At 47.8% G+C, this 26,714-nt stretch overlaps 1 protein-coding gene across 4 annotated transcripts; it reads left to right on the top strand.

The window, feature by feature from the left end:
* Positions 1-24,813, top strand: CFAP97D2 (CFAP97 domain containing 2). 4 transcript variants are annotated; one of them, XM_014552364.2, is made up of 5 exons: positions 1-322; positions 7,116-7,196; positions 8,017-8,135; positions 16,521-16,663; positions 23,493-24,813. In XM_014552364.2, exons 1-5 carry the CDS (start codon positions 230-232, stop codon positions 23,510-23,512), a joined length of 456 nt encoding a protein of 151 aa, XP_014407850.1. In that variant the 5' UTR covers positions 1-229; the 3' UTR covers positions 23,513-24,813. The 4 variants fall into 4 exon arrangements, with proteins under 4 accessions (XP_014407850.1, XP_032352450.1, XP_032352451.1 ...); XM_032496559.1 differs by having other exon boundaries at positions 16,516-16,663; XM_032496560.1 differs by lacking the exons at positions 16,521-16,663; positions 23,493-24,813 and adding an exon at positions 8,943-9,133.
* The last annotated feature ends 1,901 nt before the right edge of the window (positions 24,814-26,714 follow it).

Below are 26,714 nucleotides of genomic sequence, written 5' to 3'. Positions count from 1 at the left end.
AGCGGAGAGATTCCTTACCTCATTCACGAGTGTGGGGTGGTCACTGAGAAAACACCCCGGAGGGAGGCCGCGCAACCCTCTCTGCCGAGCACAGGCCCCCCCCCTCCTCCTCCTCGTCCCTGAGCTTGGGCACCGTGACGACCGTCACATGACCAGCAAACACTGGGTCTCCAGGGCCGCCCTGAGGCCGGGTGCCTCTCAGAAGGGATAGTGGGCTCTGCTGCCAGACATGTCTCGCCAAGCCTGCCACCTGACGCCCCCCCGCACTGGGGAGCGCCAGCAGCGCACGTGGGAGAAGGCCTACCAGGACCACAGGAGGAAGGTAGGCGGCCAGGCCCGGCTTTCCCTGGGAGCCAAGGGCTAGTTTTCTCTCTGGAGGTGGAATGGCTGAAATGATGTTTCCTTAAAGGCTGGTCATAGTGTTGCCATAAACAAAGTCTCCATTAAATAGACTGCGGTGTCCAAGTGTCCCTTTCTCAAATGTGGCACTTGCTATGAAGTATTTATTTTTTTCTAAGTGACCTGAAAATATCTTCAGGCAAAAAGATCCAAGGACGCTCTCCCTGTCAAACAGCGTCCTCAGGGGACCGGGTGACTTCTAGCTCCATCGGGAGGTATGCTGTCAGTCCCAGTTAGTCGATGCCAACGTGGGTCTCGTTTGCAAAGCTGCCTTGTGGTCCCGAAGTGGCCTGGCGGTCATCTGCCCATCTACCATCCGAGTGTGCGGTGCTCAGGGGCCGTCAAGGCTGGGAAACACTCTGAAGAAGCGGACGTTCTGGAAACAGGGCTGCTCTGTGACACTCTGGAGTGACTTCCCTGGAGACACCCCCAGGTTCCTACTTCTCCACCTGGGTGCACGGATACCACATTTACGGCCAGGCTGCCCTGTGCCCCTCACCTGGGCTCTGTGCCTGCATCCCCATGAGACCCCCTCTGAGCCTCTTGGTAGGTGGTCCCCGGGCTCAGCTCACTTCCTGTGACCTCTGGTCTTCCTGGAAGTCTGCCCCTCGCGCCCTCCCTAAGAGCGAGGAGTCTCGGCGCACACCCCTCTCTGTTTCCTCGTCTGCTGCCTCATGAGCCGCATGGATGACGTAACGTGTTCACTATTCCACCTTGTTTGTTTCCCCTGGTCGGGGGGGTGGTGGCCCTATCTCGTTACTGGGAGAGTCTCAGTACCCCGAACATGTAGTGTGTGCTTGGTGAACAGTGGCTGGTGGGAAAGATTTACCACCCCTGGTATCTCCCCAGTTCCTTTTCCATATAAAGGCAAGGGCAGCTCTTTAGAGAAACTTCTCACTGCTTGGCTGAGAATCCCCGGGGCTGTAAGGACCCCGATGCAACAGAGGGGAGACGGAAAACTTGTTGGAGGGCCGAGCCCAGCCTGGCCTCTCAGCAGGGCCTCTGCCCTGGAACCTCACACCCATTCATGCTAAAAATAAAAGCAGAATTAACTTAAAAAAATAGAAATGCTATTGAATTTCCTTACGTAATAAAATATAAATATTTCATTCCTAATCAGGTTTTCCCTTAAAGTAAGAAATAAGACAAGGACGCGTGCTGTCCCTTACAGTCTTTTAAATTATGTTGGAGGCATTAGCCAATGCAGGTAGGCAAGACACATCCACTAGGTATGAAATGGAAAGAAATTGATATCAGTGTTTCTCTAATTGTAGATGAAATGACTAAATATCTGGAGAACCCAAAAGAATCAATGGAAAAACACATACAAATTGGGGAGAATAATTGCAACTTAAATTACAAAGGGTTAATATCTTTATACATAAAGAACTTCTAAAAATAAGAAAAATGCAAACCCCATATGAAAATAGGCAAGGGGTATAAACAGAAGTTTACAGAAAAAGAATTGCCAACAGCTCTTAACCTATAAAAAATGGTTAACCTCCCTATGCTTGAGGAATGCAAACTAGACTTCCTTCTAATGCCACTTCTCAACTATCAGATTGGTAAAAAACTCCAAGTTGTTGGCAGGGAGAGGCACTGTCGCACAGAGCTGGTGGGCAGGCAAGAGGGCCCGTCCTTGTGGGGGTTGGCGCCACCTAATTAATCACCTATGCATCCATCTCTTAACCCAGCAGCCCCACAGCTGAGTGTACGTGCCGAAGTCACCGGGGCAGAGACGTGAGAAGAAATTGAAAAAGATTCTAATTGTGGCATTATTCGCACTAGCAAAATTGGAACAAGCCCAACTCTTCCTCAAAAACAAGCTGGGTGAATAAATGAGGGTGCTTTCACACAACTAAGTACCATGCAGCTATAAAAAGAGCAAGAAATGGCTATACATACTATATAAATTTATTTCTAGGATATATATTGAAATGTATATCTCTAGAATATATTATGAAATGGAAAAAGCATATGTAAAATATGCTCTATTTACCCAAAAAAGGGATGAAAATGTTTATATACACATACACATACATAAATATATTTGCACATACATACAGAACACATGCCTCCCTATGTTTTCAGATATGAAAGGAGCAGCTGCAAAGTCAGAAGACGTGTCAACGGGGGATAGAGCAAGGGTGCCAAACACAGAGCCCAGGCCTCCTAGAGAAAGAAGTGTTTGCCAGATGCGACTCTGGAGCCACGAAGATATTTCACATATTACAAAACGAAATTAAATCTAAAAAACACTTCAGAATATTGAAAATAAAATGAACCTAAGTGTAGATGCAGTTGGCTTCGTACGTGTATCGAGAGGAACTATTCAGACGTCCTCAAAACTCAGTAATGTGTATACTCATGGTGAGATTCCCTAATGATAAAACAAAGGCAAAAAGTAATAAATAACTTGATTTCAGTAATCATGTTAGTGGTGGCAGGGGCAGTGTTCTTCTCACAGACTGTTGTGTGCTGAGGGTGGATAAAGCAAACGAGCGGTTGGCTTTGGTGTCCTTCAGAGCTGGGAATTTCGGCAGAAGTGAGATCAGTGAGCCTCACTGGAGGGAATGAGGTCCTGAACTGGAACTGGAGGAAGCAGATGAGCTCTGGCCCCTGCCAAGGCCTAGACACAAACTCAGGTGTAGTCACAACTCCTAGCGACCAGACTGCGGTCTCCAAATGCCACTTCCCACTAACAGAACCACCTCGGTTGTAGAAAGGGCTGATTCCAAGTTGAGACAGGACATACGCAAGAAAACCCTGCAGATCCTTATGCTCACTCCAGAAGGAAAGAGGCTGGCAGACTATTGGCGCTGTGTCAAACGCCAGCTGGAGGAGCCCCTGCTGGCCCAGCGGGGCCTCGCTGAACATCAGTCAGGAAGTCAGTGCAGTGGACTGAAGTACATCGACCATGCCCTTGACTTCCTAACGATGGTAACAGAAACAGCCTCGGAAGATGCTAAGAACAATCTTTAAAATTGGTAGATGAAGAGAACCGAGTGTGCGTGCTTCTCAGCTGAAGCTTGCCATTGTGGAAGTATTAATAAACATGGAACGAATGGTGGAAGAGATTGTCTCTGTTTTTCAATGCCTAATCAAGAACCCATCAAGGACCAGGCCCAGCTGCTCACGTCACCTGAGAGAGACAAGCAGAAACGTATACCTACAGACAAAACATCCCAGCACCACCTTTGGTGTGGTCTCGCCAAGGGAAAAGTTGAACTGGAATTTCTAACTGCCGGTTTAAGGATGTGCCAGGTGTGCAATCAGCAGGACCCAGATGGAGAGTGTCTGCAGGACAAGTTAGCTGGTTTCCTCATAACACACTGCAGGGGTGAACAGAGGGAGAAACTGTACACTAGAAGAGATGGAAGAAACCTGCCAGCCACGTGCGGTGTTGGCACGTCTTCACTGGGACCCTAAGTCAAACAAGCAGACGAGAGAGAGTAATCAGAGAAGGAGACAGGACCCGAATATTTAATCAGAGAACTAGTGTCATCGTTTGGTGTGATTGTGGTATTGAAATTATATACTTTTACAAAGATTTCCTATCTTTCAGAGACAGAAGTTAAAATACTTAAGGACGAAAAGGATTTGCTTGGATTAGCTTTGCTGTAATCTCAGCCTGGGGTGGGGCCGTGGGCAGGGGAAGCGATGAAACCACATGGGCCACGAGCTAGTCGGTTTTGCGGAAGCGAAGTGAGACATCAGGGGGTTCATTATTCTCTTCTCTATTGTTATTTCTGTTTGAAGTTTTATACTACAGTTTAAAAAATAATTTTGAGTGAAAAAAGAAGCAGAATGGTCATTACAGTTAGATACATTTTTCACAAATTTAAAAACATAACAACACACTGGCTGTATTGATGGTAGGTACCTTTATGATGGTCAGGATGTAGAAGCAGGGATGGGAAGGACTCAGGCCCAATGTGACCTTGAGTGCTCCAGTGACGGTTCTGCTTCTAGACTCTGAGACAAATAGGACAGGATGCTGGCATCTGCTGGTCCTCCACAGCAGGTCCTCAGTATCTATGGGATCATCTCAGGGCCCTGCACTCCTCTGAACGCCCTCAGGAAAGTGCGGTAAGGAGTGGAGACAGGGTCAGAGGGGGTCAGAGGTGGCGCAGGGTCTGACCTCCCGGGACGGCTACCCAGGGAGCAGCATCACCACAGAAACAGAGAAGGTGTCCAATGTAAAACAGGACAGGACAGAACAGCCGCCACCCCGCCCATCTGCGAGGCACCAGCGTCAGTGAGAACGCAGAGACCCCATGGCTCCCCAGCCCCAGGTCTGTGACTTCTGACTCTCTTAGGGTTAGAACATGGGGGTGTGGCTGCCACACAAGGCCTTCGAGGATAGGAAGGTTTGGCTCCGATGTTGTTTCAAGACAAATTCTCCTCCTCCTGCATTTTCCCCAGTGATGCAATACTCAGCTCTTCCTCCAAGCCCTCTGAAATAAATTATACCCAATTTAAACCCTGCAGCAACCCACCAAACCGTCTCCCTTGTATCGTGAAATATGAAGCACAGTCATGCCTTGGGGTCATGGAATCACAGAGCAGGGTGGGCCGTCCAGCAACCATCTGAGTCCTGTGTCTGGTTTACACCCTTGGTGCAATGAAGCACATCCTGCAGTAGCTTCCCAAGAACAGGTGCAGGGGAGGTTTGTGTTTGCTTGGAGTTTTTCCATTTGTTTCTTTTGGTCTCTGTGTTTAAAATGCCTTTATTCTATCATCACCCTTGATAGAAAGTTTGGTATAAAATTCTAGATTGGCAATAACCTTCCCTTGGTATGTTAAAGGCATTGATTCTTATTAATTGGGGTAACATGAGATGCTGTAACGAGCAGACCCCAAGCGTGTAAAGTCCAAACACCATCCAAATGTAATCCTGCCCATGTTCGTGTCAGCGGGAGACTCCGAACTGGAAACTTGAGACAAGCTCCACTTCCTGCCACCCCTCCACCCTTTTGGGTCCAGATGGAGGCAGGAGAGGTGCTGACGGTACACAGGCTTCAGGGAAGCCTAGGCCGCACATAATGCAAAGAGTTAGGGGACGTGTGTCCCTATGCATCTCTGTGCTGTGGTGGCAGCCTGCGTGTTCCAGAAGGACACCAATCACCTCCCCCTCCCCCACCACCTCCAGGGGCAGTTCAGTCTCCACAGAGATCACTCACCTGGAGAACCTGTGACTTCCCAGGGCCTGCCCACTGTGCCCTCAGCCCAGAGTCTCTGAGAAGGATCTTGCTGTCTCCAGGGGGAGGGGCTCGCACCCCTGCCTCATGAGACAGGCAACAGCTGCGAGGTCCCTGCTCTCAGGGGTCCTTTCAGGTGGACAGCATTGCTTCTCACCATCTCTGCCAGCAACTCCCTCCGGCCCCTCCTCAGTCACACTTTCCCTCCAATGTCGAACATCTGTTACAAGTTTGCCCAAACCAATCTGTAATAGGATGGTTATAAAATGGCAATTTTTCCATGTCTCCACTCCATCTCCACTTACCGACCAGCATTTCACTGCAAGGAGGAGTCCCCTGCCCCGCATCCACATGACAACAGAGGAGAGAGCATCATGTGAGGCAGGGTGCTCAGAAGCAGAGGCTGTAATAGGTAGTGTTATTTCAGTGTTCATAAGGGGCCTCAGGTTTTCACGTGCAACCTGAACTAACTTGCCTCTAGGAAGCCCCCAAGAGTCACCTCAGATTAAATGTGCCTAAAGGGCATTCACCTTACCCCAGACCTGCCGGAAGCTGGCCGTCTCCACCCCTGGCCCCGCCCGTCAGACACAGGCCCCCAGCAGGCCCGACTCTGCTGCCCCTGCCTGCTGCCCACTTGCACCATTGCTGACCCACCTCCATCCCCCATCCTCGCCTGGGGCCTGAGACCGGCCAGCCTTACCAGGCCCTTCTTCCTCCGCACACAGTGACTGAGTGAGGGTCTCTCAATGGGGTATGAGGTCACATCGCCCCTGCCTCTGCTCCTCGGGGTTCCCTTGGCTCCAGGGCACAAGTACTGGCTATTGACCTTCTCCCCATCACCTGGCTTTGCACCCTGCTCCGTCCCCATGTGGCTCTGTGGGTCTGGGCCCCAGGCTGCCCGATGCCCAGTGGTCCCTTTAGACAGAGCGAGCTGGTGGGGCTCCCCAGCATCCCCACTGTCAGGGCAGCAGCTGCCAGCTCAGGTGTCGAGAATACCAGGTCCCTTTTTACTGCAAATGGTTTATGCATTTAATCTATCACATTTTAAAATATAAATTCTTCCCTGCTTGTATATTTTCTGATAGGAAACTCTGCATGGATCATTTTGCACTGAATCAATGGCTAAGGTGCTCATCCTGAAATGTTGCTGGAGCTCAGACAGGAGACTTAGGTGGATTCGGGGACATAATCCACTGTCTCCAAGCCCTCTGGCAACAGAGGGCGGCACAGGAATGTCATCTGGCAGTTACACTGAATGAAGTCTCACTCCATACCCACTTGATTCTCACTTGAAAACAATAGTGTGGGCTCATTTCTGAGGGCTGCCTGGTCCCCTCCAGGGGTTACTCAGATTCTAAATCAAGTCCTGAGCCTTCTTTAGCACCTTCTTTCATAGGCCAACGTGAAATCTTTGGTGCATGAATAATGATCTATATGGGTCCCCAGTGCCCACTGAAGCTCACGTTAATTACCTGGTCAGAATGTGCCTGGGGTCACACTGCCCGCTCTGTGCAGGTCCAGGAAGCCCAGCCGCTCGTGGACACCCGGGCCCCGCTGACTCTCGGCCACCTGCACCTGAAACTCAAGAAGCTCAAGGTAATTTTGTTTTACTTCCCAGCTACCGTCCTAGCTAACATAATATCAAAGTGTCAGCTTAAAACCCAGGAAAATGAAAACGGCAGGCCCAAGAAGGAATAAACAAGTCACATATCAAAAATAAAATGCCTATAAGTAACCAAGTAACCTTGTCTTGCCCAGAACGGAGTTGGTGGTAATAGAACCAGAAATCCTTCTCAGTCTCCCTGTTGGCCTGGCAGGTCTCCAGGAAAGTGGGTCGGGGGACACAGCTGCATTTATTCAGTGTGGATCTCGAGTAATTAATTACCATCACTCCTTGCAACCAGATGTTTCATGGCTGCCTCAGAGTATTTATTTCTTGACGTTTACACCATCTGGCAAGGGTTAGCACCACACGGTTATACTGATACTAATGTTTCCCAAAGCAAAATGCTGTGAGCCTTTCATGTGCCTGCAAGCTGGCAGCCTGAATGGGCAGAAGTGAAGCAGATCAATCAATTTGAAAACCTAAAACAAGAGGACTTTCGTTTCCTTTGGCCTCAATCTCCTCTTCCTCTGCACAGTATAAAGTATCTCTCTTAAACTCCGAAGTGATTTCCTCCTAGTGGCATGGGCACAGGTCTGTTTCAGAGGATGACTAATTTCACAAAGAACCACGGCATCCTCACTGTCACTTCCACGTCGAGCATGTGAAATCCGGCCCCATCCCCAGACGGAGGAGCCCGTGCCTGCCCACAGGAGGCTGGTGCTCCAGGGGGCAACCTAAGCCCAGGGCAGGAGGGTGGGAGGAAGCGCCTAAGTAAACCCATGCAGTGAGGCTCCCGTGTGTTTGCTGCAGCTGGAGGAGGGGCGGCTGTCCGTCATCGACAGGGACAACCGTCTGCTGCTGGAGAAGGTGTCCTGCATCATGAGGACCAGGGGGCAGGCCAGCAGCAGGAGCGCCTGCACACGCAGGAGGTAAGTGGAGCCCCACCACCCTCAGGCGCACCACACCTGGGCGGCCGCGGGGGCTGGGCCAGGGCTGAGCAGAAGCGCTGCCCCCCAGCCCTCAGGAGAGAGCGCCCAGGCTACGAGCGCCTCCTCCTCTGGGGCTCGTGAACCAGGGCTCCTCCTGGTCTGCCTGGAATCAGCTGCCCTCCCTATAGCAAAGCAGGGACCCAACAGCAACAGCCTCTTCCAGGCCTGTTGAAGCTTCGGTTCTTTAACCCTGGGAGGCCCGCTGAGGGAGGAGCTCCTGCATTCCTGGTTTGCAGATGGGGAAACTGAGGCTGATGGAGCCGGAAAGGAGCGGAGCTCAGCTTCCTGGCGAAGCCGCCTGGCCCAGCGCCTGTGCCTGGCCATTCTCAAAGTTTCCGTTTCCAAAAGCAGCAAAGGTTTTGTTCTGCCACAGACCCCCGGGCCAATATCTGGAAAAAGCAGGGAAGGTTGCCTACTCCTGCGTCCTGCATGGGCAGTGGCTGCTCCTGCTTGTGACCACAGAGGGCCACGCCCCGCCTCGAGTGCCCTCACCGCCTAATTGCCTGTGTTTTCACCCAGAGTGGGGTTCTCCCTGGAGGTGGAGAAGGGCGGGCTGTCACAGTCTTTAAAATCACCCTCTAAATGCCTAGAGAGAGGTATGACTTCTGAGAGCACCCTTCTCTAAGGTAAATAACCTCTGTCCCCTACACCCTATGAATCCCCCAGGTTCTCTCCCTGGCCCCATCACTGTCATTTAACTTAGTGACCATGATGAGTAATTGCACTGAAGGTGGCTTTTTTTTTCAGAAGTGCTGGATCCTTTTAAACCTTTAGCCCACACCTGTCTCCAAGAAGCTGAGTGGTTTCCACATTTCATAATACACTTAAATACAAGCTGATCCTCAAGCACCAGTGCGGAAAATGGTGTTACAGCTCGGCGTTGTAGCTCAGCGTTACTGCGCGGTGTTATAGCTGCGAGAGACCAAACAGCACCCGAAGAGAAGGAGAACTCAGGTTTATTACGCCAGCGGGCCCAGAGGAGTTAATACTCCAAGCTCTGGACCCTGTCTGTAGGTTTACACAGGCCTTTACAGGCTGCCAGTTTTACACTTTGTAACATCATATACAAATAAAGTATAACAGAAGTTGACCCACCAGGCACAAGCTTTGTAGAAATAGACCAATCAGGAGTGAGAGTAATAACCAATCAGGGGTGAAGGAAATAACCAATCAGAAGTGATCTCAGGGAACCAATAGAATTTTAGGGGTAAGTAAGCCCTTTCAGAGGCAAAGAGTGAGATAGAGCCTCTGGGCTGGGGAACCGGATGGTGCTGTCAGGAGAATAGTGGCCCTGCTTGGGGGGTCCTGCCGGTCTTTTTTATGGGGCTTCCCGCCTCACCAGGAAGTGTGTCCTACCAGGGGTGTGGTGGGCCCAGCTGGAAACACCAAGGCAGAGGCCACACTCCTGCTGTGCTGGGTTGTCAAGGTGCCACTCAGGGCACCCCGCCTCCTGGTCGGGAGGGTCAGGCCGGGCAGCGGCCTGGGCATCAGAAACAGCCTGGCACCCACTGTCCAGACCCTTGTCCTTGAAGCCTGGAGCTGTGGGTCAACCTCCTCCTTCCTGGGACACTTTACCTTTGATCTGGAGTCATTTTCTGCTTTAAAGACAGACATTTAACCTGCATATAAAAGCGCTGTTGATACTGCTTACCTTAAAGCTGTAATGAAGGGGCCAGGAGTACAGCTGGACCCCATGAAACTCAGTCTAGGAGGGGCTCCCACAGGGAGACGCTCCTGCCTGCTGCCTGGAATTCTCTCTGAAACTGCAAATCCCAATCATTCACACACTCAAATAGCCCCCTCAGTGCCTGCCTGATTTGTCACACAGGAGATGAGGGAGGAAGGAGGGCAGAGAGACGGGGAGGTGCCCACCAGTCAGAGGCGCCAGGGAAGCCCTGCCTGTGACACGGGAGACGGGGGAGCTGGACCTCGGGAGGGCAAATGGGATGGGAGGGGCCAAAGGCTGGCCTGTGAGCCAAGCGGCTGGTCCCCAGCTAGGGAATTTCTCTGCCTGCTTCCCAAAACACAGACCATCTCATTGTCATCCTGCTGGGCTCTGCAGCAAATCAGAGACCCCTCGTCTCCTTCCTACCTGTGCTTGGCTCTGGGCAGCACACTGCGCACAATAGGTGGGAGCTCTGTGTCCAAAGTCAGGGTGGCTCAGCCTCACAGTGGCCCTCACACCCAGAGCACTGACACAGGGCCACCGAGCAATCTTCATCTCAGGGCCTGTTGCAATGTGCTGGTAGAAAGGGGGTGTCACCTTGTGATTAGATTATCAGGGGACCCGCAAGGATGAGAGTGGATAGTTTTGTCAAGAACGCACCAATTTGGAGCCATTTCACGTCTCTGTCTACTCCTTTCTTTAATAAAGTACACTGGTCACGTTAATGCCCGGTGCTGGAGAGAAGCAGCCCTTCTTCAGAGAGGCTCATCTGTCCCTAGAACACTGCAGACAAGTTTGTTCCAACAGCATGGACAGACCTAGCTAGCTACTCAGAGCAAAAGTCAACACTATGAGAGAAACTATTTGCCCAACAATTGAGCTTTCATTCCTGATTTTATTTTTCATGGCTTTATGTGATCTTCTAGGAGTTTTATAGTTTTAGCTCTTACATTTAGGTCTTTGATCCCTTTGGAGTTAATTCTTGTATATGGTGTGAGATCAGAGTCCAGCCCAGTGACAGATTATCAAAATACACGAAGCAAAACTGACAGAATTGAAGCTAGAAATAGTTCTTCAGTAATAGTTGGAGATGTCAATACTCAAGTCACAAAGTCGGATAGCACAATCAGTCAAAGGATAAGTAAGGAAACAGAGGACTTAACACAGCACGGCAACTAGCTCCACCAGATACACACAGGGCACTGCCCAACAGCAGCACAAGCACTCTTCCTAAGCGCACATGGGACATCTTCCAGGATGGGACACAGATTAAGTCTCATGAGCTCTTAAAAGACAGATACCACACGAAGGATCTTCTCTGACCACAGTGGGATAAAGTTAGAAGTCATTAACAGAAGGAAAACTGGAAAATTCACAAAATTGTGGAAATTAATCAATACACTGTCAAGCAACCAATGGATAAAAGAAAAAAATCACAAGAGAAATTAGAAAATACTTAGAGACAAATGAAAATGAAAACACAACATACTAAAACTTATTAGATGCAGTGAAGTGGTGCTGGGGAAAGGAATTTATAACTTAAACACTTTAAAAAATAAGAAAAAAATCTCAAATCATCTACTTAACTTTACAATTTAAGGAACTAAAAAAAAAAAAAAAAAAAAAAAGAACAAACTAAACCCAAAGCCAGCAGATGGAAGGAAATGATAAGGATTAAAGCAGAGATATTTGAAAGAACAGAAAAGCAGTAGGGAAAAATCAATGAAACCAAAAGTTGGTTCTTCAAAAATATCAACAAAAAAATAATCATCCTTTAAATGGATGAGCTAAGAGAAAAAGAGAAGACTCAAATTACTAAAGTCAGAAATGAAGGTGAGGGCATTACCACCAACTCTACAGAAATAAAAGGGTTATAAGAGAATGCTGCGAGCAATCGTATGCCAACCAATTGAATAACCTAGATGAAATGAACAAATTCACAGAAACATAAAACCTACCAAGACTAACTCATGAACAAGTAGAAAATCTGAATAGATCTATAATTAGTAAGGAAATTGGATCAGTAATCAAAAATCTCCCAACGAAGAAAAGCCCTGGACCCAGTGGCTCACTGGTGAATTCTACCAAACGTTTAAAGAGGAACTACCACCAATCCTTGCCAAACTTTTCCCAAAAAATTGAAGAGGAGGGAACACTTCCTAATACATTCTATGAGGCCAGCATTACCCCAATCCCAAAGCCAGGCAAAGGCACCACAAGAAAAGAAAATTACATTATGATATCCATTACAAACATTGATACAACAATTCTCAACAAAATACTAGTAAACCAAATTAGCGGCATATACACCATGATCAACTGGGATTTACTTCTGGAATGTAAGGATGGTTCAACATACACAAATCAATCAGTGTAATACACACATTAACAGAATGATGAAAAAAATGACTATCTCAATTGAGGCAGAAAAAGCATTTGACAAAATTCAATACCCTTTCATAACAAAAACATTCAACAAACTAGGGATAGAAGAAAACTACTCCAACATAATAAAATCCTTGTATGTAAAACCCTCAGCAAGCGTCACACTCAATGCTGACAGACGGAAAGCTTTTTCTCTAAGGTCAGGAACAAGGCAGGGAGGCTTGTTTTCAGCACTTCTATACAACATAGTATGAAAGTTCTATCCAGAGCAACTAGTCAAGAGAAATAAAAGGCATTTAAATTGGAAAGGAAGAGGTAAAAAGATCTCTGTTCACAGATGATATGATCTTATATGTATAAAGCCCTAATGACTCCACATCACCCCCAAAAAACTGTTAGAACTAAAAATGCATTTAGCGAAGTAGCAAAACACAAAGTCAATACACAAAAATCAGTTTCATTTTTATACATGAACAGTGAACAATCTGGAAGGGAAATTACAAAAATAATTCCATTTACAATAGCTTCAAAAAAGAAAAAATAACTTAGGAATTTACTTAACCAAAGAGGTGAAAGACTTACACAATAAAAACTACAAAACATTGTTGCAAGAAATTAAAGAAGACATAAATAAATGGAAACACATGCCACGTTCACAAATTGGAAGACTTAATATTGATAAAATGCCAAAGTGATCTGCAGATTCAATATAATGCCTATCAAAGTCCCAGTAACATTTTTTGCAGAAATAGAAAACCCATGCTAAAATTATATGGAATTTCAGGGGACCCCAAATCTTGAAAAAGAAGAACAAAGGTGGAGGACTCACATTTCTTGATTTCAAATTTTACTACAAAGCTCTAGTAATCAAAAACAATGTGGTGCTGGCATAAAGAAAGATGTACAGACCAATGGAATAGAATTGAGAGACCCAGATAACCCTCGCATATATGGTCAAATGCTTTTGACAAGAATGCCAAGACAATTCATCAGGGAAAAGACAGCCTTGTAAACAAATAATACTGGGGAAATTGGATCTCCACACACAAAAGAATGAAGTTGGGCCCTTCCCTAACACCATAAATGAAGATTAACTCAAAACGGATCAAAGACCAACATGCATGGCCTAAAACAATAAAGCTCTTAGAAGAAAACACAGGGAAAGGGCTTCATATCATAGGCTTGGCGATGATTCTCAGATACAACACCAAGGGCACAGTAACAAAAGAAAAACTAAGCAAATTAGGCTTCATGAAAATGGAAAACTTGTCCCTTAAAAGACACTGCCCACAGAGTAAAAAGGCAGCTCACAGGCTGGGAGAAAATATTTGCAATCACGTATCTGATAAGGGGCTAATAGCCAGAATAAGTAGAGAATTCCTAAAACTCAACGTCTTGGTTCCCTGGACTAGATAACCTCAGAAACGTTCTGTACTAAGGCTTCCAACGAGGCTGCGATTTGGTTTCAGCAGGGACTGCTCCTGGAACAGTCTTCATCAAGTACCTTGTGTGTGTGCAGTTTTCTACAGAGGGGCCCAGAGAAGGGCCCCTTCCTCTGGGCTACCAGAGTCCACGGACCTGTGTCCCTGCCAGATTCAGAGCGAACAAGCAGGTCCACAACCCACTGGCAACCTCATCCCTCAAGAAATTTAAATAGGATCCATTTGAGTTTTCAATGGAAGAAGAAGCTTTTAACAACCTTAGAGGTAGAATTTGGTTAAGTGAAAATTCAAAGAAGAAAGAGAAATGAAGCCAGCTGCCAGTTACTCATGCAAACAGGAGGGAAAGGTAAAGTTTACCCACAAATAAGGGATAATCCAGAAATACTTGCTTTACATGACAGGCCACACTCATCCGCACAGGCCCCGGCTCGGACACCCCCCCCCCCCCGCCCTGCACTCGTGAGGCTGACCTGTCATGCCTCCAGCAGCGCTTATTCGGATGATGCCCAACTTACACGACCAGCCAAGTGGGTGGTCTCCCCAGGCAAGGCCAGGTGGTGAGCAAACAGCTCCGCATCAACTCACAGAGCAGCTGTCAGTCAGGAGCTCATCTCCAGGTGCCGCACTCCCTCCCTCGAGGTCTCAGCTCGGAACCTGGAATGTCCTCCTAGGTCCACTGTCTTCTGTTCAGCCTTCAGTCTCAGCTCACATGAGGGCGTTTGACAGCCACTCTAAAGGATGACCCCTGCCTGTGGTCTGACTCCATGACCATCCCCTATGGCACACACAACAGCCTGTCATTCGTGGTCGTCTGTGCACTTGCCTGTCTGCTCTCATCCTCCCACAAGCCACAAGCCTCACGACCGAAGGAGTCTGTGAGTCTGTCTGCTCTGTGGACCCAATGCCCAGCACGGTGCCAGGCACACAGTGGGTGTTCAGGAAATAGGTCTTGAATAACCAGACAAATGTGCTCACCGATGACTTCCCACTTACCAAATTTATTGAATTGTTTCCTTTTAAAGCTTTAAAAATAATGTTCACATTTTTTCCTGATTAGAAAGTAATACACATTCATAGCAGAGAACATAAAGGGAAAATTTTAGTTACCTATAATTCCACAACTCAAAGATAATTTTTGTATATTTGTCTGCATTCTTACAGTTATATTTTTGTACACATAGAAATGTATTAAGTATAATTAAAATTGTACCTCATATACAATACTACATCCTGACTGTTTTCACCCAGCATTAAATCAGAAGAATTTTTACACCTCACTGGAATGTTTTCCTGAACATTGTTTACTGGGTTGGTCACACGTCCTAGTATGGTGGCATCATTTACTCAACCAGTTCCTTCTTATTAAGCCCCCAGATTAACTGAGAATTTTCACTATTATAAATGATGCTGAAATGGACATTATGCCCTGACTTTCCTGCAGACTCTTTTCAGCCCTACTCTTCATGTGCTGAATAAAATTGTTGATTTTTTGTTGTTTTTGACCTACAAAAAGGTCAATTTGGGGCCTTTCTGAAGCACTGAATGTCAGTGTCCTCTCCCCACCTGTCACACTGCCTTTCTGCCTCATCATTTTCTCTGCCCTGTTCTGCCCTCTGGTCTCCCACCCTCCCTTCAGTGCAGGTGCCCCTTTCTGACCCTGCCTTCACCGCAAGCTGCCCTCCTTCCCTCACCCGTGTCTCTAGCCTGCACCAGCCGACAGGTGATTCCACCCAGTGCTGCACCACAACCCAGGCCCAGTCAGACCGTGTGCTTGAGTCCCATCTCCTCACCAATTCGCTCTTTAACTTCAGTCAGGCTACTGGTAGTGCTGCCTCTAAGGATGAAGTGAGACACTCATATCTCGCAGGTGCTCACTGCCCCCACACCCACCGATGGCTGGGTGGGAATTCCTCTCAGTGCATGGCATGGTGTTGCTGGTGGCATATGAGACAGTCGATGGCAGTGTGGTGTTCGTGAAGCAGTGTGTGTAAAGCATTCAGAACAGGGCTCTATGGTTGTTCTGACTGGGATGGGATGGTGTTCCACTGTTACTCCCCATGTCAGCGACACTCCCATGCTCCCCGGAACTTGTGTCCTCTCTTCACTCCCATGCCATGCTCGCCCACGGCCAACCAGGGCCGTCCGGAGGAGGCCGCCTCTCCTGGACCACTGTGGTGGGCTCACGATCGATGCCCCTCTAGTCTTGTCCTCTCTGATTCGTTCTCTGCCCCTTCCCCAGCGATCAATTGTTCTAAAATGCATGTGAGTGTGGTTTAAACCACTTGGTGTCTCCCCACTGCCTTCAAGATAAGTCAGAACTCCTTGAGCAACACCCAAGGTCCAGCCTCTGGCAGCCTCCCGCTGCACCTCTCCAGGCAGGCCAGGTCACTGAAGTGTCCTTCCTCTCCTTCCTACCTGGTGACACCCGCTCTTCTTTCAAGTCTGCATCCCAGCATCACTTCTCATGATCGACGTCCCTTCCCCCTTCCCCCAGGAAGGCCTGGGCGCCCCTGCCGCTGTGCCTCAGTTCGTCTGCCACAGCACCCTGCAGTTTCTCCTCCACCTTTCACCACCCCTGCCCAGGCCATCAGGTCCCTGAGTTCAGGGCTGTGCTTGTTCATCTCTGAAGCCCAGCCCCTTCCAACCCAGGCACCTAGAGAAGGAGGGGCTTCCAGACACTTGCGGGACAAGGGAACAAGAGGGGCCACTCCGCCCCAGGAGCCCTTCCTGCCCGTTGGCACCCAGCTCATTCTCTTGAAAGCAGACAGAGACGCTGTCACAGGCTTTAAGTCTCTCCATGTTTCAAGAAATATGCTGTTTTTTGGAGTCTAGACAGGGGGAAGAGAGATCAGAAGCATCACAGAGTGCAGAGAGAAGACAAGATCATTTTGGAAAGGATCACAGACTCGGAGCCATCCTGTCCCACTCAAAGACGGCTGGGATCCCGAGAGCCAGCAGAAACACCGAGGGAAGAGGTACCCGTGGTTCCTTCTTCTTGTTAAAGCCATAGCTGTTGGAAATTTCCACTCCCTTCATCAGATTCGGCAAACACATCAACTCACTGATTCTCCGCTGTTTTACGGCACTTTATTTCATTGTCAGCAAGCATAAGCCAAGTGGCCACATCCTAATAATAGAAGACACAGAACATTGACTCAGCTGATGAATTCATCCACTATTTCCTCACCAAATATATACATATACATACAGAGAGAGAGAGGAAGTGAGAGAGAGAAAAATCTACTCAGCTGATTGATTATAGGTTGTAGGAGAAAGAGTTGATGAAAAATAGTAACGTAGCAGGACAGTTTGCACAAAGCCTCGTTAGGAAATGAAGTGACAGTCCTGAAATAACTGTCACACTGCATCCAGAAAGGCAAATAGAATTAATAATTTGAAAGAGTTTGCCAAATAATTTAAACTCTAAACTCGCCCTCTTCATTTTGTCCTTGTTGCTGGCAAAATCATAATTCTGAATGAAGGAAAATGATACTTTAATTTTGTCATTAATAATCCTGTTTATGAATGTTTCAGTGAATCAGATTAAAGAGTTATAAAATCTTCACTCACTCCCCTGTGTGCACATACAGCCATCGTGTTGTGGAACATTTCAGGGAATTGCTTTCCCTGGAAATCTAGTCCATCAGAGGGAAAATGCATAGATATCAACCTTTAGATACACATTCCTGGCCCCAAGCCTCCCCCACCCTCAGCATGACCCAGGCCCCCAGTCCCATCCCAGGCCCCTCCCCGAGGTGCACGACCCTCTGAGGCCATCTGGCCTTCACTCTGCCAGCAGCGCCTTTCCCCATCGGCTGGTATGGGTGTGAGAAGCCCCAGCCTCCCTGCCTGTGTGCTTTGGACATTTTTTACAGAATCTTGAGGCCTGGAGAGAACAAGTATCTTTGCAAAGATGCAAAGCTAACGAGCAGTTACTAATCACAGGCACACCTTGGAGATGTCTCGGGCTCCATTCCAGACACCTCAATAAAGTGAACATCACAGGAAAGCAGGTAGCACATTTTTTGGTTTCCCATGACATATTAAAGTTCTGTTTACACTGTACTGTCGTCTATTAAGTGTGCAGTAGCATTTATGTCTAAAAATACTGAACATATCTTAATTAAAAAACAGTTTATTGCTAAAAAAAAAAAAAGCTACCACTTGAGCCATAGTACTAACATCACAGATCACCCTAACAAACATAATAATAATGAAAAATTTCGAAATACTGAGAGAATTGCCAAAATGTGACACAGAGACACGAAGTGAGCATATGCTGTTGGACTCGTCCTGCACAGGATTGCCCCAAACCTTCAGTTTGTTAAAAACAAAACAAAACAACACAGTATCTGTGCTGAGGCACTCAGAAAATCTGGGTTGCAATTTATATTGAAACTTAAACATTCTGTTACAAATCTTTATTTTTAATTATGAAACTAACATTTATTTATTGTAAGAAATAAAATATCAAACAGTACAGAGTGTGTAAGTAAAAGGCGGGGCCTCTCTTAGACTGGACTCCCTGGAAGCAGTCACTGCTAACAGCTTGTTTGTGAACATGGACTTATATGCTTTATGCATATTTGCTTGCTTAAACAAAAACGGGGTCACACCCTACATGGTTTTCTGTAAGTTGCTTATTTCATGCAATAATATATCATGGAAATAGTTTCGTGTCAGTACATAAAGATGGTCTCCATTCTTTTTCAGCAGTTACAAAGTATTTTTTTGTACAGATGTGCCCTAATTTATTTAATCAGTCTTCCAATGATACAATGTTGAGCTGTTTCCAGTCCTTCATGATTCAAGATGAAACTACCACGAGCATCCCAGCCCATCTTCATCTTTACACGTGTTATTTCTGTAACTTATATTCCTAGACCTCAAACTGTCAACAGGTACGCACATCTGAATTCTGCAGCAGCCTCCTCAGCGTCCACGACGTGCAGCTCCGCCCGCACTCGGCCCTGCCCTCACCTCGTCCCGTCTGGTTTCTTCTGAGGACTGACTGTCCACAGGGTCGAGCAGTTTCCTACTGCTGTGTCTCCTTTAGTTCCAGTATTTACCCTGTTCCTATTGTCAGCGGCACAGCATTTCCCCACAGTATTACTTATCACTTCACCGAGTCCACTTGCAGGAAGTCAGGTCTGCCCGTATTTCCCTTTACAGCATCTGATCCTTGTGCCGTACTTGCCGTCTCAAGCTAAGATGGGAGAAATATGCTCCTATATTTTCCCTTAATTCTTTTATAGTTGTATTAATTAGCTTTAACTCTTTAATTAATATAGAATTTAATAAACAGGGAGTTTTTGTACCTTGTGTAAGTTAGAGTTAAAAGTCTCCAAATTTATTACTTAAAAAATCAGTTTGCAATATAAAAAACTTTTCCTATTCCTCATACTTCACACAAACTGCCTTCCAGAGGTTCCCAGCGGCTCACACCACTAGGGCCTCTCCAAGTCCCTGCCCGTCAGGGAGTGGGGCTCACCCTGAGAGCCATCACCCTGTGTCTCCTCACCTGGTTCTCTGGGGCCTGGACCCTCTTCCACGTGCTTGTTCCTATTGCTACCTCTGCTGCCCTCCTTTGGTTTATATCGATTTAATTTGTTTTTTGGCATCATTTTATTTTTAATATTTCTGTGTCTTTTTATTTTAGGTTTGTGTCCTTAAGCAGAACACTGTAATTTTGCTTTATAATCTAGCCTGAGAGACTTTTCCCCCTGTTTTATCCATTTATATTTATTGACATAAGTACCTTGTTTGCTCTTATTTCTAGCTTTTTGTTTGTTTTTGTTTCCTTACTTTTTTCACATTTATATTGTTTTCTTTAACAAATGAAGAAAATCCTTGGAAACTGTGCTTCAAATCCATCCTTCATTTATTTACTTTGACTCTCTTGAAATTCCCCTTTTACAAAACAGGAAACAGATAAAGCCCAACAGTAAAGGGAGATGTTAAGATAAAGGAAAACAAAGAGAGAGAAAACAGAAGCTCCTAGAAATAGGGTTTCCCGCAGCCTGCAGCCCTCAGACTTCATTTGAAGTGTCACCAGCTTTGCTAAGTGTTTAAGTGGAGGCTGGGGGAGGAGGGGGGCAGAGAGGCCCTCACGGTTCTGACGAAGACCAGACCCAGGCAGCTGGGCAGGCAGACGTCCCAGCGCTGGGCCTCCCGGGGAGGCTGTCACTGCTCTGCCCTCTCCTTTGCAAGAAGACAGACATGGAAAGCGTATGGCCAGCTCACTACCTTTGGATCCCAAGACAGAATGCTGATCTGAGGGTCAGAGCCAAAATCCAAGCACAGCTCTCTCACGAGTGGACTCCAGGCCCTATCTGCAGTTCCCAGGGCCTCCGCTTCTGTGAGGCACAGGGCAGAGGGACCGACACCCAGCCATGGAATCCCTCAGTCGAAAATCCCTTTCCTGCCCTTGGGGTGACCGCTTTGAACCAGCAGGACCTGCTCTGAATTGTCTGCTTGTGTTTTTCCCTGACAGACCCCTGCCTTCCAGCCTTGGGAATGTAAGAAACTCAGCATCCAGTCGGGAATGGGGGTAGCAGGACAAAACCAAGCTGTTTGAAAACTATAGGTTTAGGGGGGAAGGAACTCAGTTTTATAGGGCCAGGAAGTTGGAAGATGGTCCAAGGAAAGCCCCAGTAAGCCACTCCCGAGCAGCTTCCTGAAGACCAGATGCCTCCCACCCAACCACTGTCCAGTCAGGGGGTCTGGGGCCTTTGCTGGCCCAGCACAGACAGGATACATGTGACTCACCTTTAAAATTCCAGAACATCTGAAGCTCACTGACTTGGGAAAGAAAGAGCACTGATTCCTTCTCTTCCAGAGCAGCGTCTGCTAAGGGAACCGTGCACATTTCTCAAGGTGCGGAAGGGCGGCACCCCAGCTCTCCTAGGCAACTCTTCAAGCTCCCCCCACCCCCACCGCCAGTTTAAATATTAACAACTTGCAAATATTTTGAAGGAAGTTTTCAAATCTTCATCCTCCTTACCCTTCTCAAATCATACTCATTTACCCCTAAATCCAAAGTGAGAAATGACTTAACTGATTTGGTAACTTTTCTTCAAAGTGGGATGGGTTTCTACAAGACCAGCCATAAAACCCAGCGGCCGTCCCAGAGCTGCTGGGCCTCAGCTCACTATGCTGCTCTAACCTCGTGCCCCAAGCCCAGTAACCTGCACACGCGAGAAGGGACAGAAACAGAGCAAACACACGCAGCAACAGGGCACTGTTGACATCATCAGTGCAGAGGCTGTGATGGGACCCCGTGGACCCGAGGGTCACCCCAGGCTCTCTCGGTCCCTGTGAACCTCCATTGCTCATTTGTAGGGAGAGATGAACCCGTTCCCAGAACTCATGTCAGGTTAAACGTTTGCAAAAATTACTATAAAAGTGCCTACTATTTACTTGGCAAGCAATGAAATATTATTTCTTTCTTTCCTTCTTTAACATATTCATCTGCCACACAGAATAAAAACACTAGGCAAAAAATCTCTACTAACTCGAAAGTCATCTGTACCCCCATGTTCATAGCAGCACTGTTTACAATAGCCAAGATATGGAAGCAACCCAAGTGCCCATCAATGGACAAACGGATAAAGAAATTGTGAAACAGATGTTCAGTCATAAAAAGAATGAAATCTTGCTGTTTATCACAACATGGCTGGACCTCTGGGGCATTCTGCTAAGTGGAAGAGTCAGACAGAGAAAAACAAATACTGTCTGATCTCACTCCTCTGTCAAATCTTTAAAAAAAGAAAAACAAGCTCACAGATACAGAGAACAGACTGGTGGTTGGAGGCAGGGGTGGGTGGTGGGAAAATGGGTGAAGAGAGTCAAATGGTTAAAAAAACAAATAAAAGTAAAGACAGAGCCTTTAACACGTATACAACCATAAATTCTGCTTACCTAAAGCCCTTCCTGGTGGGCAAGTAGTACCTGAAGACAAGTACCCACCCCAATGATTCCACAGTCTCAGTGTGTGGTGTGTGCGCACGGGGGACAACAACAGAGCAGAAGAAGCTGTTACGGCTCTCACCGGAGGGCACTGCACAAGGGACAGGGTGACACTGTCACACAGTAACCAGAGTCAAGAGTTTAATTACTGAGCTAGTCTTGCACCACCTGGGTGTGTTGGCTAAGAGCCTACTGCATGTCAAACCTTCAGCTCCAACAGGGGTTGTAATCCGTCAGGCGTAGACTTTAAGGTGAAAGATAATCCAATAGGTTCTCTACAAAGGTTTTAGCCATTTAGGACACCAGAAAAAAACTTTAATGTGGCTGATTTGAAGCCATAGGACTCCATCACTGTGTTTATTGGGGTGGCATTTCCACTTACCCCTTCAGCTATATACAAGTTTGAGGATCTTTGTGATCATATTGGCCACCCTTTGATGGGTTGTTTGTCTGATTATATCTTAACTATATTGTGCAAACAAATAAAACTGTAAGAATTCAACTCCTAGCATTTTAGATGAAACACTGATTTGTGCTTTGTGGCCCCCTGATACAAACACTGCGGAAGCTCAGGGACGTGGTTACCATCCAGGGAGGAGGTGTCGGTAGCCTCAGTTCCCTTCTCTTCCAAGTCTTGACGATTCTGCAGCAAAGGAAGAAGTCCTGTTCCACCTCTTTCCCTGAGACACCTGGACAACCAGACTCTATCTACAGGCAGTTTCCAGCACATCCTTCAGGGAGGGATGAGGACAGAAGAGAAAAAGCAAAAACAAAAACTCTGGGATTTGGCTTGTGTCCTGAAGGCCCAGACCATGCAACACCAACAAGCCCACTGGTTCAGACTGCAATCGCAGAAGCACCGATTTAGTGTAAAAGTACTTTGACCTATTTTAGAAAGATTTTCAACAACAAAGTTGAAACAGCAAAAGATTTCTGATTAATTAAGTAGACATTTCTCCAAAGAAGTACAAGTGGCCAAAAAGCCCATGAGAAGATGCTCAATGTTATTAGGATATGCAAGCCAAGACCTCGATGAGACCTCCCTGCACACCTGCCAGTTACCTAGAATCAAAAGACAGAAGATAACAAGCATTAAGGGGGACGTGGAGATGGACGCTCTGCTCGGGGATGTGAAGTCCTGCAGCCAGTTTGGAAAACAGCCTGGCTGCTCCTCAAAGAGTTAAACAGAAATTAGCATATGACTTAACAATCCCACTGCTAGGTCCACACCGAAGAGAATTAAAAACACATGTCCACACAAAACTTGCACAAGGATGTTCCATCAACTGATGAACAGATGAACAAAATGTGATGTAAGCACATAGAAGAATATCACACAGCCATAAAAGGAACCAAGTTCTGATAGGCGCTGCGTTGTGCACAAACATGGAAGACATGATGAATAGTGAAAGAGGCCAGGTACCAAAGGCCATGCAACATATGATTCCATTTGAAGAAGTGTCCAGAACAGTCCAGCCCTAGAGATGCGAAGTAGATTAGTGTTTGCCAGGGCCTGGGGGGAGGAGAATTGGGGAGCAATAGCTGAGTGTGGTGTTTTTGGTGGGGCATTGATGAAAGTCTTCTAAAATTGGATTTGGTGATAATTGTACAAACTGAATATTGCAAAACCACTGAAATATACCCTTCAAAAGGGTGAATTTTATGTTATAAAATTATGTCTCAATAAAGCTCAATAATTATATGACGAATTCTAAATAAGGTAGAATTGTCAATGAATTTAGAGACTCCATTTCCCAGGCATTCTAGTAAACTGGTATCTTACTATTCTTGCTTAAGGAAAGTGTTTATTTCCAACATGTATTTTTGATCCAGCAGGAACTGAAACTGAAATTTAGCAAGACCACATCTTGGACCCAAAAAGTGAAGCTGTGGGTAGGACTCAGGACCCAAAGTGGGAAAAGAAGACAGCGTGAGAAGTGGTGATGGGAAAACACGCGGCCACCATGGTTCCCCGGTGCCAGAGCCACACTAGTCCTCAGAGACGCTGACCCCACCACTATCGCACAAGGACAGCTGTACGTGCCCGTGAGTCAGCACTCCAAAACTGAGTGTTCACACAAGGTATTTGACCAGATGATGCAGCAAAACTATTTTATGTGCTTCTCGGGCTGATAGCTGGAAATAGATTATGCAGAGTAATTCTGGGAGTTAAAACCTTTTGAATTAGATTTCTTTCTCTAGCTACTAATACTTACTCTGTTACCGTGTTTTGTGCTGTTGTGGATTTGCTTATTACTCCCAGGTGTATTTGTGTAATTGCCTTAAAAATCTGTGATTGTTACTTTAACAAATATCTAAATAAATCAGACTAAAACTCCTCAATGTGATGAAATTATAACCTGACTCCACAATACATGACTAAAGATGTAAAAAGAACTAGCAGTTCTTGGTTGGAGCAGTTAAGCACTGCTGAGAGGGTCCCAGACTCTGCTGACTCTCTCAGTAAAGCCCAGGTAAGATCATATGGCAGATTTAGGTTGAAGTCTCTACTAAAATAAAAGAGAACAAGAAGCTCGTTTCACTCTCTGTGCACAAAGCCTTTAACACATCCTTGAAGGTCGACAGTGTCCCCTTTCGGTTTTCTGGGTCCAAATGGAATCATCCCAGGTTCTTTCCTGCTCCTTGTAGACAGGCTCTTCAGTTGATGGTGTTTAAAATCAGGGACCTGGAGTCAGGCAGACCTGGGTGTGAACTCTGACTTCTCTGAGGACTGTGAGATTACTCCACCTCTCTGAAACCTCGGCCGCGGAGCGAGGCTGTGCTAGAGCCTGGCTGTGTGCTTGGCCCTCGGTGCACTGAATGGCGGTCTTTGGAACCCCTGTAGGTTGTCCACGTCCCTTCCCTGTCGGGAAGCCTCAAACAGGGCACGACACTGCTGAGAGTCTTGCGATCACTGCCAAATTTGGCAGAAAACGCCCTCTGAGCAGCTATGGTACACTGGGTTTACAAGCCCTCACATCTGCTCCTCCTGTGCAACCCTGACGATTTAGGGCCGAGGCAGCACTTCTGACGGACATCGGCGTTTGTCCCGCCTTGACCCACCCCAGTGCCCACATCACTCCCAGAGCTGAGCGCCAGCAGCCTGGTCTCCGCATTCTTGTCCCAACACGATGACACAAGCAGTCTAGCTTTGACGTTTGAGTCTCACGGCGTCAACTCCAAAATCGGAAAAGAACACAAGGGAAGAAAGATTTGTTACACATGATAAAGTTGTCAAGACATGTCATATTTCTAGAAAAGAAACTTGTCGTCTGTTGAGTTTTGAAACAAGTATTCAACTACCTGTATTTGCTAAAGAGACGTAGAAGTTCAGTAAAGAAGCAGACAGGGTCCCTGGGGGGGGGGGGGCCCGCCCCGCCCCCACGCTGGCGGGGCCCGGCCGGGGTGTGAGGGGAGGTTCTGGAAGCAGAGCGCTGTCGGGCCCTCCCTCCCTCCCAGGGCCGAGCTCCGAAACGCCCCTCCTGGGGGCTGCGGCAAGAAAGCGGCTCCGGGGTGCGGTGGTGGGGAGCCGGGGCGAGGGCCCAACCCCAACGGGGGCCGGCCTTGGGGGACCCAGCCCCGACCGGGCCCCGCCGTGAGGGCGCCCCGGGCGGCTGCGGGGGCTTGGCCGCCACGCCTGTGCGGCCGCCGGCCGGGTCTCTGTCAGCCCGGCGGTCGCTGGGCGGCGCCAGTGCCCTTCCGGACGCTGCGCAGCAGGCCCCAGGCGCCGCCGGGCTCGCGGCTCCAGGGAAACCAGGAACGGCCCGGAACCGTCAGGAGCGCGGGAAGCCACCCAGCAAACTGACCCTCAAAACAGTGGCCGCAGCGGGAAGGCCCCTGGCTCCCAGGTCCTGCGCCCCGGGCCTCCGGGCAGCCTTCCGACGCCCCAGCGACCAGCCGGGTCCGGCCCGGCCCCCGCGGACCGGGACCGGAGCCGCGGGGCGGCGGCGCGCCCTCTGGTGGTGGCCCCTGGAGCCGCAGCCCCGGCCCGGGGCCCGCGCGACCAGAGGACCAGTCGGTTCTGCTCGCCTTCTGCCTGCTTGATGGGGGTGCCGAGGAGCCCACAGCCCCGGCCCCCTAATTAGCCCCTTTCCCCAATATCTTCATCAAAGGTAAGTTGTAGTAAAACACTCACTTGTTCTCAACCAGTATGTACTCAGTAATTCAGAATGCTGAGACCCAACCAAGGAGAAGGTACCCAACCCCCACGGGCTTCTTTGGCGCAAGTCAGCAATTCTCCAGCACGGCTTTAGGAGTTTTTATAATCCGACTCTCCAAATTATGAAATACAATTTGGGTAAATATTAGATTCCCCAATAATTTTAACAGAATTGTGTTTAGAAGCAGTAGGAGTAAGATCTGTAGGGAGGAAAAAGCTTCCTTTCACACAGCTAGAACCCGCGGCTGGCCTCCGTATCGACCAGGTAAACAGGAGGGAAGCATGCAAACTTATTTTAAGTGTCTGTAGGAGTCTTCAAAGGAAAACGAAAATCTGAAGAGATCATTAGAGCCAAGAGCTTATGTATCTTTTCAAACAAAGAACCGTAATTCGTGGGGCTGTGACAGTCCAGGGACTTGGGCTGGGGCTGCAGATTGTGGGGCCACGATGGGGACGTGTGAGGGAATTAGTGGGAGACACGGGCTGTTTCAGCAGGTGTGTTTGTAAAGATCCGTCTCTGATGGCTCCCCATCCCTGGTGACAGAGTGCTCTCCTCTTGGTGCAGGGGGGGCTTCTTCCTCAATGGAGACTTATGCCCTGCTTTTAGGTAGAAATGGGAGGGCAGAGAACCCCGCTTGCATCTGCTGTTTCTCAAATAATCAAGGAGCCAAAGCGGTGTATTTTGGGATGGCATGCTCTGACCCCCTTCAGGTCCTTACATAAAACGCATGCCAGATAATGTTCCACACGAATCACCGGTTACCAGTGATGCTGTCAGGAGACGGGTCAGACAGTGGAGTCCACAACAGGAAGTCGTGTCTCTCTCTCCTGGAGCCCCTTTCCACCTGGGAATGTGTGTGCTGGCACAAGGCACGTTTGCTGTGTGTGTGCACGGCAAG

This window comes from Camelus ferus, chromosome 14 (assembly GCF_009834535.1).
Source record: "Camelus ferus isolate YT-003-E chromosome 14, BCGSAC_Cfer_1.0, whole genome shotgun sequence".
NCBI lineage: Eukaryota > Metazoa > Chordata > Mammalia > Artiodactyla > Camelidae > Camelus > Camelus ferus.
This window is presented reverse-complemented; position numbering and strand designations above follow the sequence as displayed.